This window comes from Linepithema humile, chromosome 2, assembly GCF_040581485.1.
Source record: "Linepithema humile isolate Giens D197 chromosome 2, Lhum_UNIL_v1.0, whole genome shotgun sequence".
Taxonomy (NCBI): domain Eukaryota; kingdom Metazoa; phylum Arthropoda; class Insecta; order Hymenoptera; family Formicidae; genus Linepithema; species Linepithema humile.
The window spans coordinates 31008699-31023711 of NC_090129.1; the positions used below are offsets into that span (position 1 = coordinate 31008699).

Below are 15013 nucleotides of genomic sequence, written 5' to 3' on the forward strand. Positions count from 1 at the left end.
ATAAATTGCATTAAATTCCTTCAGCATACCGGCCCTAAATTCGGTCGTAAGCGTTGATACAAACTGAGCTGCTTTCTCTCCCTCTCTCGATATCAAGTACAGTCAGACATTATAAAAATCTAATCAGGCTTTTCTTTTAAAAAGATGATACTACAAAACAAAAAAGAGAAGAAAACAACAAAATCATCGAATATGCTTAATAATCAGATATCGTACGATTTCTCATTATCAAATAAGCATATGGGCCACCTTCTTCCTGTTTTCTTTTTCTTCTCATTTCGTATGCAATATAAGTGTATCGTTAATTCTTCGATTTACATAACTATCGTATATTTATATTCTCACATGGTTTCAGTTAATATTAATTTATATATACGAGTCCTATACACATATATGTATAACGAAAAGACCACATCGACCAAGCTGTCTATCCAGCGCGCGAAAACCGGAAGTCGGGATTACTCGCCACTCGTGAGCTTTCGAAACTGGAAGGAGAGAAAAAAGAATAACATTGAACTCGTTATGTCTGTTTGGAATATGTTTCGTTTCATTTTTTTTTTTTTAGCCTCGTCTCCTTTTTTTTCTCTCTCCTGCCATCGCGTCGAACGTTCACAAATAGCTCTCTCAGTTCTGACACTCTGGATTATTATATTTGGCCTCGCGCGATAGATATCCCGGTCGCATAATGAACGACGTACGAAAATGAAAAGAATAAAAAGGAAAAGTGACACGAATCTAAGAATCGAAGATATCGCTTAAAGTAACTAAATACCCATAAAGGTATCCGTTTCGATGACACGATGACGCTCGGATGACATATAATACAATATTAGGAAAGACGTATTTCGATAATGTTCGATGCAAATACAACCATACGTACACGGAACCACAATTCGTTCTACATAAAACGGTCAACTCAAGTCCATATAGATATATGTTCGCTTATTTGCTTCTCCGTTCTCATGATGCTAAAACGAAATTATTACATATAATACGGTGGTTCATTAAGAAATCTATAACACGAGTTTTCTTTTTTTTTTTCTTCACGTCTCTAAACGACAAGACAGGCACTTTATAGTGTCACAAAATGCTCCTACGTCTGAACCTTGTTTTAAAGTTTCATCGATCGTCCGTCCGTTTTTTCCCCTCTTTTCCTTTTGTTTTGCAAGACACGTTAAAGACAGTTGCGTTGGACTTACAGCGAAGAACACACGTGACGCGGACAAGCATTGCCCTCGGAAAGATGTTCTTATCAACTAAGTAGTAAATCTCGGTAATAAGTTCGATGTGTCTTAACGTGTCTCCCTTTTGCTCTCTTTCTCTCTCTCTCTCTCTCTCTCACTCTCTCTTTTTCTTCAACGGCGGAAATGAGAAAAAGGTACTCATCTCTTCGTCGTAAAGCTCTAAGTTAGCGGCCTCAAATGAGATATGCAAATTCTTACACAATCAGTTAGAGCATATGTTAATCAATTTCCCTACGTTAAACATCAACATAAATTGTCATATTTGTATACAAAAAATTTGTCCTCGTAAAATTTTTCTTTAGTACTAGAAGAAACTGAATCAACAACGAATAAAATATTCAGCGATTCTGGAAAACGTTTAAAACAAGTTAGGCTATTACTTACACATCTATCGTCGCACTGACCAGCCTAAAACGCACTGAAAACATATTGCTCTGCTTCACCGTAACCTCCGTCGAAAAATATAAGTCCGACACGAAGACCAATCTTCTTTTTTTTTTCTCTCCTTCTTCTCCTCTGTCTACGATCTCTTGTTTTAAAACAATAATAATATATTAGAATAGGTCCTATGTACTTGTTCACATTTGTTTGTGGTATTATCTAGTAAGGTTCTCGCTATAAATAATATGCGTTTCCTGCTAACCCGATTTCTTTCAAATTTTCTTCTTCTTTCCTTTTAAAGTTAGTAATACTAGTTATATTTTTAGAAAATAACTGACAATATTGCTTGTGTTCCCTCGATGACGATCCATCAAAATTGTTTCAGGCAATAGCGCACGGTAAAGCACATTTCGTTTTACTATTTTCTTACTTTTTGTTTTTTTTTTACTTCCTTCGAAGACTAAGTTAAGACTCTGTGAGTCCGTTGCACAATTATAGTTGGATTTTATCGAGGAAAACAAGGACTCTGCCGTCAGATCGCTCATAGCTCTTTCTGATTAACTTTGTGTTCGCGCTCGCAACATGCGAGAATCGAAAATTTTCCCTCTTCTTTTTTTAAAAAACTTTGCAACTGCTTTCTCGATACTCCATCACGGTATCGAATAAGTTCTATCTATCTATTTATATGACCTATATACGTATGTGATGGATATATGCATATATATGTGAATATGTATACGACGCCGCATATAATATAATATTCATATACGATATACACACATATATGCTTCCATATATATAATATGTGTATTTATTCATTTATATATATATACGTTTATATTCATTATTTATTATATATTATTGAATTATTGTGCCGTTTCCGTTTTGGGAGGGTGATTCATTATTCTTTCCTTACTTTTCTTTCTCGCATCGCTCGCATAACCATTACGTCTTACCGTCATGTCTTATTACGCCTACAATCTAAACACGCTACCGCCTCTTAATGACCTTTAGCAGCTTCCTTTGCCGCCATTATCAAAGGTGTTAACGAAGCCAGTGGCCTGGCTAATTTCAGAAAAGGATGCTGTAATTCATTTTAAAAACACATTTTCAATCAACTCGTACGAAACAGATGCATGCAAGTTCGTCTTCGTAATAATAGTAATGATTTCTCTTACCTTTAATAGCTCGGAAGCCGCGGACCGTTTCTCCACTTCAACCTCTAAACACTGGTCTAAGAAGTCTTGAAATATACCTGACAGCTTGTCCTTCTCCTTGATTTCCGGCTTACCGTTCGTCGCGATCAAATACAACGCCCGCAGTGGATTCTCATTCAGATACGGCGGCTCGCCTTCGATCATTTCGATCGCCATTATTCCCAACGACCATATATCAACCTGACACAAATAGTGCACGTCGCAACACAATTAATCACGCAATATCAATTTCTTTGATTTCTATTAGGAAGAAAAGACGCGTGTGTTTACCTTAGGTCCGTACTGCTTTCGCGTCACCACTTCCGGTGCCATCCAATACGGCGTGCCGACCATCGTCGTCCGCTTGCTCTGCTCCGGCGAAATTTGTGCACAGAATCCGAAATCCGTCAGCTTCACTCCACCGTCAAGACCCAACAGAATATTGTCCGACTTAATGTCCCTGTGTATAACCTGATTACAATGAAGGAACTCGAGCGCCTGCAGCACTTCCCTGCACACCGCAGCGATTTGACCTTCGTCCATACAAGTCTCAGTCACAACATCCGTCAGACTGCCACCTGGCAAATATTCCATGACTACCCAGAGTTCTTCCCCAACTAAATAACTATCCAAGTAATTTACAACGTTCGGATGCTTGTTCTCCCGCATTACCAGAATCTCGTTTATTATAAGCTCTTTCTTTGGTTGTTGCGACAGATTCATTTGTTTTATTGCAACTTCCATGCCGGTGGACGTTTCGATTGCCGTATAAACCGTCCCCGAAGCACTGCAAGCCGATTATTATAATGAGTAGTCACATAATTAACATAATAGGTACGCCAGAGTAAGTGGAATCTATAAAAAAATTTAAGAGAAAGTGGAAACCACACTTATATTTCTTGTTTTTAGCCAGCCCTCAAGTCAATGAATAATAATCAGTCGATAAATCAATAAACAAATAACAGATGCAAATTTCAATTTCCTCCAAGTTCCATTTACCAAGGCGTACCTTGTTCGCCGATCAATCGCCTTCTATCTTACCCTTGCCCTATCTTCTCCATTTTCGTGTATTTTCTATTAGGATCGCCCACGCTCACGATTGTTCTAAGCTTCTCTAGTATCTCGTCGTCCGACATCTTCTTCTTTCTGGCTTTATCACTTTGCGTCGGTCGCGTCTGATCGGTCGTCGTGGACGTTGGCGTCGCTTGATTCTTATTTCTATCTAACTGGGACTGATGTTGCTGTTGCTGCATGCCGTTTCGCTGTGGCGAGCCGAGCGCGGTCGTCAGGGGAGGCGGCGGTTCCTCTTCTATAGGTTTCGTGTACTGCGCAGTGAAAGTAAAGTGTGTCCCAAATAGTTAGCAAAATATGATTAGACACAGCGACATCGAGCGCGGATTTCTTAATCGCATTCGAGCAGACGTGAGGAGAAAAAAACTTACGATCGATTTCGTGCGTTCCGGCCGGGCGGAGATCGGCGGAGGCGGCGGCTCGTCCTCCTGCTCCGAGCTGGTGGCACACGCGTCCGTCGGCGTGCTGCTCGGGCTACTGCTGCTCACCCTGCAACGTTGTCGTTTCTCAGAAAACATTTGGACAGCCGCGGGACAGACGGGACGCGTAAAAGTGTAAAAGACTCACCTGCTCAACGAGTGCTGGGAGTGAGAGCTGCCGGACGCCTGAGACATCGCCTGGCCGCGAATATTTCCCACTCCCGTGCCGATGCCTATTCCCATACTACGAGGACTACTTGCTCTTTCGATTGGAGCTGAAAAAAATATATATCGCATCGTTAATATGATAATAATGAATATTTCTCTTCATATGTGGCAAATTGACATCGCTACTCACCAATAACTCCGACCATTTTAGTCGTGGTCATGTACTTAGAGCCTTTTGCTTCCTTACTACTACTATCGTACCAATTTAATACGTCCAGTACAGCCTGCGGGTTCTTCTTCTGCTCCTGCTTGCTGATGTTGCTGGACATAAGCAGTCTCGCCCATGCCTCTGGCATACCCTAGGCAAGAAACACACGCCGTGAGACAAGAATCGTATTTGTTATAAAACAGATAATGAGTAATTTACCAAATCTGGCGAGTAATGCTAGTGTAAAAAAAAAGAGCCTACTACTAAACTTTCGTATTTGAACATGCAATGACGTGTAGAAGAACGAGAATCGGAAAAAATTTTTGTGTCACGTATTTATAAATAAATTGAGAAATTTGCATGATAATTTAATCAAGTCTATATTTGTTTAATCACATGAAAATTTCTCAGAATTTTCTGAGGAATATTTGACATAATTTTTCTATTAGTTCTATGAGATATCACTTTTTGTAGAAGTTAAAAAGGAAACAAAAAATATCTTCAATTTTGATAATTTAAATTTCTTTTACGTCAAAGTAAATTTTTCCAATTTTTTTAATTTAACAAAATTATCAGTGAATTTTCTATGAAATCACTATTTGAATACATGCAGCGTCTCAATTTTAAGTTATCTGCAAACAGAATTTATAGAAAATTTTAACAATTTATCCCATCCACTGTTGGAAATCATTCTGTAAAAAAAGAAAATGAATATTGTTGTATGCAACGTTGACTAAAGCTTATATCAATCTACAGAAGCGACTATATACCGACGGAAACTCGGTGTATACTAAACGGAAAATAAACACGTAACTTTGTAGAAAAACCGCAACGGAAAGAAAGTGTCGAACCACGTGGTGTATATGTATGTACAATGTTTAAGTACAGGCAAACTAACTCGTATTAATTTACTTACTTTTAGTGGCAGCTTGGAAAGAAATACGTGTCTTGTTAGTTTAGTCATGTGAAAATAATAAGGTATAAGAAGCGTCGGACAAATTACCAAAGTACCGTCCTCGAAATGTTCATTCAAATATACGTGAACCAGTGTCTCATCTTTCATTTCGATCAGGTACGGAAGATCCGTGTGATTTTTCATAAGGATACAAATGACACAACGTAATACAGAGAACGATACAATGCCAATAATAATCTACGACGTGACATATTAAAACTTGTCAACCTTCCTATCGTCTCACCCACAGATAATCCGCACCGTGATACAACAGCGAAGCGGTAAGCGAGTGCATTTTGAACAATATAGGTGTAGAGAGGCGGAAATCTGTGCGAAACGCGCGTATTGGGAGAACCTACCGTGAATTCGCCAGTCACGGCGTCGAATCCGACGTGCACGGTGTGCTCAAAGTTCGTGGGATAGCTAATGTTGGGCTTGTCCTTGTTCTCCTTCACCTTCATCTTGCTTTTCAGCGTCTTCTTCTTGCGCTCATCGGAATCGGGCTCCTTAGGCAGCGGACGCATGTCCACCGGTAGATTAGGCGCTGATTCCCCCCTGTCGAAACATAAATAGTGTTACTATTGACAAATCAAAGAAAATCACACAAATTACGTTATTGGCTTAGTAAATCGTTAAATATATATATATAGTATATGTACAATTTTTTTTACGTTGAATATCATTAAGATAAATGGGTTAAATTTGATTACAGAGATATAAGAAGTTAAGAATCACAAGATTTTTGCTGTCACAAGTATTACGGAATGAGTATATAAATTTGACTGTATGTAGATATATATGTGTAACATACTGACAGTGTGCAGTCTCTCAAATCTGTCAGGCATACTGGGATTACGTCTAGACATCTTTAATGATGGTCTCCCACAACAGAAACTCACCAAGAGATATTATTTTTAGCGACCACTAACTAAATGTCTGTCTATTTTTGGAGAATGCTGACTTTTATGCATAACACATAGGAAACAAAAGCACACATGAAAGCTATGACAGCATTAAACAAATCAGATCTGAAAATATAAATTATTCCTGTTTTAATTATCTATGTAATTCTCAGATTTGTTATAAAGCACAAGTTGCAATCATTTTATAACTTTTAAATTGTACTGATTGCTGTCCGAGCAAGCTTTTCTTGGCTGCTAAAGTTCTTGAATGAATTTTACACAACGCACTATTTGTAAATGTCGTGTAACTTCTGGAAAGTTCAACACAAGACCAATTAAATAAAACTGGAAATTATCCAATACTTCTTTCATAAACCAATTAAACTTTGACATGGAGTGTACCTGTTTGATGTCAATCGAACAGGGGGTGCAGGGGGTTTGTCTTCCTCATCTGACATGTTGTATCCGCTTCTGTTCCTTTGTTGCCAGTCTATCCTCCGTTGCTGCGTCTCTACGCCTTTAATTGAACCCGCGTCTCGTTAACACGCTCGTCTATGTGCTCGTATATATCGCGCCTCGTCGTTCTCACCGACTTTCACTTTCAACTGCGCGAAAAAGAACCTAGAAGAGAGAAACACTCCGGCACCAATGTCGATGACGACGAAGCGTTGTTCTCGGCGAGTTCTCAGTCCTAGCAATATTCTATGGAATCCTGGAGAGAGGCACACCCGGATAGAAATAGATAAACTCACGGGTGCTGGTCCTTTCACCGCGTCGCAAGGTCACCCCGCATCACAGAACTCCCGGAACCGGCTGTGGAACTCGAACGGAACGGGTCATGGCAACCGGTATCGGAGCGGCTCGGAGGGCTCCTCGTGGATGTCGCTCCCTTTGATCTTCGCTTCCCTCAATGCGATCGGTACCGAACAGACGCCGTTTGGTTGACCGACGGCTGTTACCTCGATCGGGGTGGCTGCTGCTGCTTGCTGTCGTCAGCGGTGGCGTCCGGTGGCGGCACACGACACGGGTCAATGTCGCGGTGATCACGGGGCGCATTCGAGGACGACGACGGCGAGACGGAGAGAGAGAGAAAGCGTTTCTGAAGCGTGATTCACGCACGGGTGCAGACACCCCGCCGCATCCTCGGATCTTACGCCTCGCTCTGTCTCACTCTCTCTCTTTGCTTCTCTCTACCCTACCTGCCTTTCTCCCTCATTCGCCCGTTCGCTCTCGCGCGTGCGCCCTTTCTCTCTCTTTCTCCCTTTCCTTTCCCTTCCTCTTTCTTTTCTATGCTCCCACAAACGTCGCGACGGCGGCGGCGACTCCGACTTTTATTGCGTTCCTTGTCGCACGCGCACTCACTCCCACACTCACAGACGAAAAAGTACAACGACGGTGCATACGACGATAGGGAACCGAGAGTGGAGCATATATGGCGTCCAGTGGTGGATTTAGATCTGTCACGGCCCTGATTGATTATATGAAGTCTCGTTCCTTCTCTGCGGAATAATACCAAATGTTAGAAAAGCATTTTGTATTACATTTAAATGGCCTGACGTGACGTGAGAGCTCTGAGCTGCACCTTGTTTATCTTGTATATGCGTAATTCGGTTCCGAAAATGCCGTTTCACTCGCACACGCCTGGGATTTCTTTCTTAATTCCAACTTCTTCGCATCACTCTCACTTTCTCCCGTTTTCTTCCTTGCTCCCTCTCATCCTTTTGATAATTATCTCTCCGGGGGTTCTTCGCCAATTAGCTCGGGGATTACAAGTCTCGGCTGTCCTGCTTCTCGCTCTACATCCGTGATTAATGTCGCACATGCATAAACGGAAGCGCACGGACGCGCAAGATTAATCAACGTCGCCGCAGCCTCGTCGTCGTCGGCGCGATCGTCACTCTCGTGGCGATGCGATCGTTTCGACGATGCCGACGACGGGACACCCTCGCGATCCGCACTTTATCAACCCGATTTTTCGCCGTCCGCGCGCCCCGACGAGAAGGTCCGCGATTCGCCACCACTTCCGTCATCGCCCGCCGCCAACGCGCTTCGCTACGAGAGTGTGGAGTCCCTAGAAGTGCACTAGAGTGCAATCTAAAGCTCGAATCACACGAAAAAAACTTGCAATAAAATTATTTAAAGAAGAAGACTCGTCGATATATTTTGCAATATATTTTTTATATTATATTTGTAATAATAAAATAAATAATAGAAACGGATATTTTAATATTTTTTTATATATTATTTTAATTGCATTAAAGATTACAATTCTAGGGAATTCTTGGAATTTTAGCCAATCCGCAAATTCGATGATAGTAAATCTTGTGATAAAGTTTTATATTGGTACTGTGACAGGAAGCATATGCACTGCTTTTAATCTTTGAAGTGTCATTATTTAGCAAAATAAGTAGGTTATGAATGTGACCGAAATATCGGTTAACATTGTACATAAAATAACAGTTAATACGTAAGTTTAAAGTTTATACAAATCAATAAAATCAATATTGCGTTGTCCACACTTGATATATTCAGACAGTTCCAACTGTTCGAATTCGATGCTTATTTTTTTTAGATTCGAAAAATTCGATCTTAAACTTTTCTTCGAAAAATTCTAACTTCTGAAGGATCCTTTTCCTTTTCTTTTTTATTGGAGAGAAAATTAAAATTTTAAAATAATTTCTAATTGCTTTGCTTATCAAAACACTATTTTGATCAATAAATTATTTTTATTAACAGAGTTATAACAAGTTGTTATTGTTGATAGATTATGGCAGATTCAGAGTTAGAATTGCATACAGGACGAAGGAATTACGAGGAAGTGTTGAAACAGCAACAAGATGAAGAGGAACATAAAACTGCAACTACTATTGAACAGGTAAAACTATACATTTAAATATATAAATTGAACATATGAACAATTTATATTTGTCTATAATTATTGTAATAGTACTACTACATACATTTCATTGTTTTGTCTCTATGCATCTTTTCAGGCTCGCGTTGAGGAAGCAGTGCTCAAGTTTTACCGATTGTGCGACAAAGAAGCGGATCCTACTTTGCTCAGGCCAAAGCATATTCAGTTTTTAAAGAAATCGATTACGTATTTAAGTGAAGCTTATGAGGTATCCATTTCTTATCTAATATCAAACAAATACATGACTTTGCTTCGCTGAATTTGCAAGATGTTCTCTCTTAATAATAATGAAAGATTTATGGAGTATTTATAATGATGGTAGTGTTTGGACTGCAGCAGACCGTGGATGTGTTTCTGGATACTGCATTCACTTGCGATATTAGAAGAACGCTTGGAAAATGAGGAGTATTCCAAAATAGTGGGCTTTCTAGCAAAATGTCAATCGCCGACAGGTGGTTTTGGAGGAGGTCCTGGACAGTATCCGCATTTAGCCTCTACGTACGCTGCGGTGAACGCGTTATGCACTATTGGTACGCAGGAGGCATATGATGTGATAGATAGGTAAAGTATGCATGTTAATGTATTATAATTTCTGTTATATTATTGTTTTTAAAAATCATATGCCTAATCTTTAAGATTGACACTCGGATAATTTCAGGAAGAACCTAAAGCGGTTTCTGTCGTCTTTACGAGGAGAGGATGGTTCTTTCTCCATGCACGAAAACGGAGAAGTCGACATACGGGGAGCGTATTGCGCTCTCGCCGCCGCTAAATTGGCGAACGTGTACACACCGGATATGTTCAAGACCACCGCCGAGTGGATAGCAAAGTGTCAGACGTGGGAAGGCGGCTTCGGCGGTTGCCCGGGAATGGAAGCACACGGTGGATACGCGTACTGCGCTTTGGCGACACTCGTGATGCTCGGAAAAACAGAGCTCTGCCATTTACCAGAATTGTTGGTAAGATTCTCTTCGCGATTCTATCGCGACAAGATCTTTGCCCTTTGGCTTCACGTTTCGTATTCCACAGAGATGGATAGTGAATAAACAAATGCGTCTGGAAGGCGGCTTCGAAGGACGCACGAACAAATTAGTGGATGGTTGCTATTCCTTCTGGCAAGGCGGTGCGTTCCCGCTGATTGCAGCTATCTTGAAGCAGGGGAAACCCGCGGGAAGTTTTAATACTTCTAACCACTGGTTGTTCAATCAAGAGGCCTTACAAGAATATATATTAATCTGCTGTCAGAACCCACACGGTGGTATGCTGGATAAACCAGGAAAGTACGTAATCGCGTATTTACATATTTGCAATTACACTATAATTAAAAGTTCAATTTGATTGCACGATGACGCACAAATATTATCGTCTCTTTCTTTTTTTTTTCAGAAATCGTGATATATACCATACGTGTTATGCGCTCAGTGGATTGTCGATTGCGCAGAACTCGCCAGTAAAGTCGATCATCGGAATGAGGCATACGAATAGGGTGGAAGTGATTCATCCTATCTATAACGTGGAATATCACGCTGCAAGAAAAGCGCAAGAGTACTTCTCCACTCTACCAATACCTGATTGATGCGAACTAGCTATTTAAAATATATTTAATCGTGTTTGCGTGTGTTTCCTAACAACAGAAAAAACAATTCAGAAAAGACAGATTTTATCTCAAATTGCGTGCGCATAGAAAGTTATATATAAAATTTCATTTTTGTGATAAAAAAAAGAACTTGTAAAATGTGACGTCAATTGATCTTCCAGGCACATTGTTCGGTACTTAAAAAATGAGCATCTTTCCTTATCTTAATTTTATTTTGTATTAATAAAGTTTGTGGAGGGTTAAGAAACCATTATCAATTCAAAGTAAGACCTAAAACCCTGCGAGACGGAGATTTCTTTAAATAATCGCAGAGCTCTTAATAAGCACGTGGACCACCTTGCAAATAACAAACACATTTTCACAGATAAAAGATCTCTATTGCAAGGATATAGGATCTTATACAATGATATATATACATACAGAGATAATTTAGAGAATATAACTATATAATTCAATATCTACTTGGAGAAATACTACACACACACACACACACACACACACACACACACACACACACACACAAATGCAGAAAAATACATTTTCTTACATTAATATAAAAATTTAACATTTCAATGTTTGATTTGGAACTCGCTTGGCATCTGAGTTACTTTTGTCGATAATCGGATACGCTACATTTCCTCTTCGTTCTACGCACAAGATTGTAACGGCTAGTCGCCATTCGACATTTCGCACGACTATAGGCGCGGCAAGAATAACTAATGAGGACAGAGTAAGCCATAAATGACGTAAAATCTATAATGATAATCTGTGAAGGAAGTGAGTACTTCGGATTGGGCACCAATCAGTGGCATGCAAATTATTGATTAACATAAGTTTAAAGTGCGATATCAGTCATATTGTTCTACTGCTGATACACAGCTTGAGGAGAGAGAATTGTTTATATTAAATTATAAAATAAAACCTAAAATATAAAAATCATATCTTTCGTGTTTAATGAGCAATAAAAATTATTTTCTGTACGCTTCTGTAACTGTCGGTCACTCGAAACGAATTCATTTGATAAGTGATAAGGAGTAACCTTTGTTTATAATTGTGACATCAATGAGTATGAATGAGATGAATGAGATGAACGAGATGAATAATATATATATGTATGATAAATGCTTAGAAATTGCAGTCTTCCGGTAGTTATTTTGATATCGCCAATTATTGCATGTAGTTATACGCATGGTTCGACATAATTCCCCGGAAACAATCCGGTAATTCCATCCATCACTCCTTCCCACCATCCGTCGTCGTTTTTCTTGAGTACATAAATCACAGAACTTTCTTGAAAACTTAGCTCGTCCTCTTTGTCCGCGTAATAATCATAAATGGCCACCACTGCAATTATATTTTATACACATTATTAATATTATTTTCACACTGAATACACATAACGTACATTTTATACGACGAGGGAAAGCTAGCTCTAAGATTCACCTTTCTCAATGTAATTTTTCGGCACCCATCCGGGCAGATCTTCCTCATCCGGCACAATCGGCATTATAGCACCAGAAGACGGGGTCGGTCTGCCGAATTGCGGATGCTCGTCCTGCTCTGGTGGCGGTGGCGGAGGCAAGGGTGGACTATTCGCACCGCTACTGCGACTAATCTGATGCGATAGTCTGTGCGGTAGAGTGTGATGCCCGGTGTATTCCGTCATGTCGTTACTCAATCCAATCAAAGGCGATGGTGGAGCTAATTGGTAAAAAAAGATTACACAATATTCAACATGTCATTATATGAAATTATATAATATTAACGTTGCCCTTATTGTTAATTAATTTTATGAATTATTTTATACAATTAACGGCTTACGAGGCATGCTATTATGCTGTTCCTGTATGTAGCCCGCGGTGACGCTCGGTGGCGCTGGCGGTGGTGTCTGCGGATGACTCTGCAGAGGATGCACCGTTCCCACTTGCGGCATAGCGGTATGCTGATTGATGGTATTAGTGTGCACATTATGATTGCTATTGTGACTCGCATGGGACGAGTTGTGAGCGTGCAATGGTAGAGTGCTATAGCCCGGACCGCGGTCCCGCCTGGGGTGGCCAAGTGGATAATTGGGCGCGTAATGACTGGGGACTTGTGGTGGGGCAACCGCTGGTGGAGTCCTATATTCGCGCGATCCTTTACTCAACGTTCCTGTACACAAAGAATTCCAGGGGCTTTTATTGTGCTTTTCACACACATGAAACACCTAACATTGGATGTGACAAATAGATGGTGTAACATTTAGAAGCTGAAAGAAAGAAAAAATACACATACAGGCAAGAAGCAGTAAATACCTTTGCGTTAGCGAATTTTTAATTTTTTTATAACCGCAACTGAAAAAGTACATCTTTACAAATTTGTGTAGCACTTGTCCCATTTTTAATGGTTGCGTAGGGTGTCCCAGAGCATTCCTGGGACACCCTGTATATACAGGATGTTTGATAATTCATGGTAAGAGTAAGAATTATAATTTATATAATATCAAAATAATAAATTCATATTTTTTATTGACTATAATAATTGTTAAACATCCTGTATGTATTTTATTTATGTATATATTTGTAATTCTTACCAGTCCTCACTGTCTGAGGTGGTGTGGGTGGTTTGGTAGTGGGAGCAGGTCCTACCATAGCAGCACCTAAGCCTGAACCTGTGGAAGCAGCACCTAAACTCTGAACACTGCCTTGACTACCTCCTCTCTGTTTGCTTCGCGGTGTACCACAGTTACGTACACCATGTCCAATTTCATCTAAGATATTGTAATCGATACTCTTTCTGACATATTTAATTGGCTTCTCAGGATTGGCAGGAGCGATGATTTTATACTGGCGAGTCGTCATTTTGTTAGCTGTCAAAACACCAATTTCCCTCCTAGCAACCTTTTCCTTGTGTATCATGACTGTTTGAGCAATGTGATTCATCTGACTTTCCATTTCAGCAAGCTGAGACGTTTGCAAGTCCAGCAATTGAAGAAAATTATAAGCCAGAGTATTTATTTGATATGCAACACTGGCCAAGGACTGTGTGGTATAATTCTTGGTTTCCTCCAGCGCAATTCTCTTATTCTCTGCTTGAAAATAGTTTGCCTCACAATATTCTGCGACTCTCTCCAGATTTGTGTGGCTATCAGCCAGATTGTTCCTTCCCTCTGGTATCTCATGTCGCAGGAGTGCTGCCAATTCTGCCATGACTTCGGAATCACTACCTACTCCTGATGACACGCAATAGGAACCTGAACCTTCTTACAGGCAAACAAAAAATATACCGGTTAAATGCAAGAATTAGATTACGGATAACGATAATTTTATATATTAGTTTTAATATGAAGCACACTTGCAGGAATAAAGTGTAAATTAAATAAGATAAGAGGAAAGACATATAATTAATGACATTTTTATAGTTTTAAACGGGAATTCTATTCACAAAGTTGGAACACTGATTTCATTTTCACGCGAGCGCAAGAGAATACGTTAATTTCTAATCAATGTACTTGGCACTGAACCCACTGAACGGAGTAGACGAAGCGAGAAATTAGATTATGATAGGGGCGGCGTCTAAAGAGATGCAGGAAACAAGATGGACACCTCACAGAAGAGGTAATGTTTCTGCTCGCGATCGCAATTGACAGATGACAAAGACAATAATAACAAAGGCTCTAGAGACAAAGAAAGGAATAGAAAATCAACTAACGGTACTCAGCCATATTGCAACTACCAGCTACTACAGCCTCATTAATTCATAATTACCGAAACTCCCGAAATTCTTACGAAAAAAAGCGTACGAAAGCGTAAAATGGCTATGACAAGCAACACGCACGTACGCACAGAGCTGCCAGCGATACTATCGAATCATTGCAATGTGCAATATCGCAATGCAATCGATATAATGGAGTCTGTTCTTTTTTGTAGTTGCAATTTTTTTGCATTTGACATTACATTTGTAAATCGCGTTTGATATA

At 39.9% G+C, this 15013-nt stretch overlaps 3 protein-coding genes across 13 annotated transcripts; 1 reads left to right on the forward strand and 2 right to left on the reverse strand.

Moving 5' to 3' along the window:
* Window positions 1–979: 979 nt before the first annotated feature.
* Pak (serine/threonine-protein kinase PAK 3-like protein) lies at window positions 980–8613 on the reverse strand. Of its 6 annotated transcripts, none has more exons than XM_067350182.1 (11): window positions 8127–8613; window positions 6947–8043; window positions 6002–6197; window positions 5604–5615; window positions 4670–4838; window positions 4460–4586; window positions 4264–4381; window positions 3863–4146; window positions 3113–3608; window positions 2804–3022; window positions 980–2709 (listed from the first exon to the last, which is right to left on the reverse strand). In XM_067350182.1, the coding sequence occupies exons 2-11, from the start codon at window positions 7000–7002 to the stop codon at window positions 2626–2628; spliced, it is 1761 nt and encodes a 586-aa protein (XP_067206283.1). In that variant the 5' UTR covers window positions 7003–8043; window positions 8127–8613; the 3' UTR covers window positions 980–2625. The 6 variants fall into 6 exon arrangements, with proteins under 6 accessions (XP_067206283.1, XP_067206284.1, XP_067206285.1 ...); XM_067350183.1 differs by having other exon boundaries at window positions 6947–7165; window positions 7297–8613; XM_067350184.1 differs by having other exon boundaries at window positions 4264–4372; window positions 6947–8613.
* A 245-nt stretch (window positions 8614–8858) lies between these two features.
* Window positions 8859–11579, forward strand: Fntb (Farnesyl transferase beta subunit). The gene is made up of 7 exons (XM_012365887.2): window positions 8859–9011; window positions 9309–9419; window positions 9538–9666; window positions 9781–10019; window positions 10117–10417; window positions 10488–10738; window positions 10845–11579. Exons 2-7 carry the CDS (start codon window positions 9312–9314, stop codon window positions 11032–11034), a joined length of 1218 nt encoding a protein of 405 aa, XP_012221310.1. The 5' UTR covers window positions 8859–9011; window positions 9309–9311; the 3' UTR covers window positions 11035–11579.
* On the reverse strand, window positions 11411–14947 carry Abi (tyrosine kinase Abl). Of its 6 annotated transcripts, none has more exons than XM_012366202.2 (5): window positions 14802–14947; window positions 13628–14296; window positions 12877–13206; window positions 12499–12756; window positions 11411–12399 (listed from the first exon to the last, which is right to left on the reverse strand). In XM_012366202.2, exons 2-5 carry the CDS (start codon window positions 14241–14243, stop codon window positions 12236–12238), a joined length of 1368 nt encoding a protein of 455 aa, XP_012221625.1. In that variant the 5' UTR covers window positions 14244–14296; window positions 14802–14947; the 3' UTR covers window positions 11411–12235. The 6 variants fall into 6 exon arrangements, with proteins under 6 accessions (XP_012221625.1, XP_012221622.1, XP_012221623.1 ...); XM_012366199.2 differs by having other exon boundaries at window positions 14746–14905; XM_012366200.2 differs by having other exon boundaries at window positions 13628–14293; window positions 14746–14901.
* Between the last annotated feature and the right edge of the window lie 66 nt (window positions 14948–15013).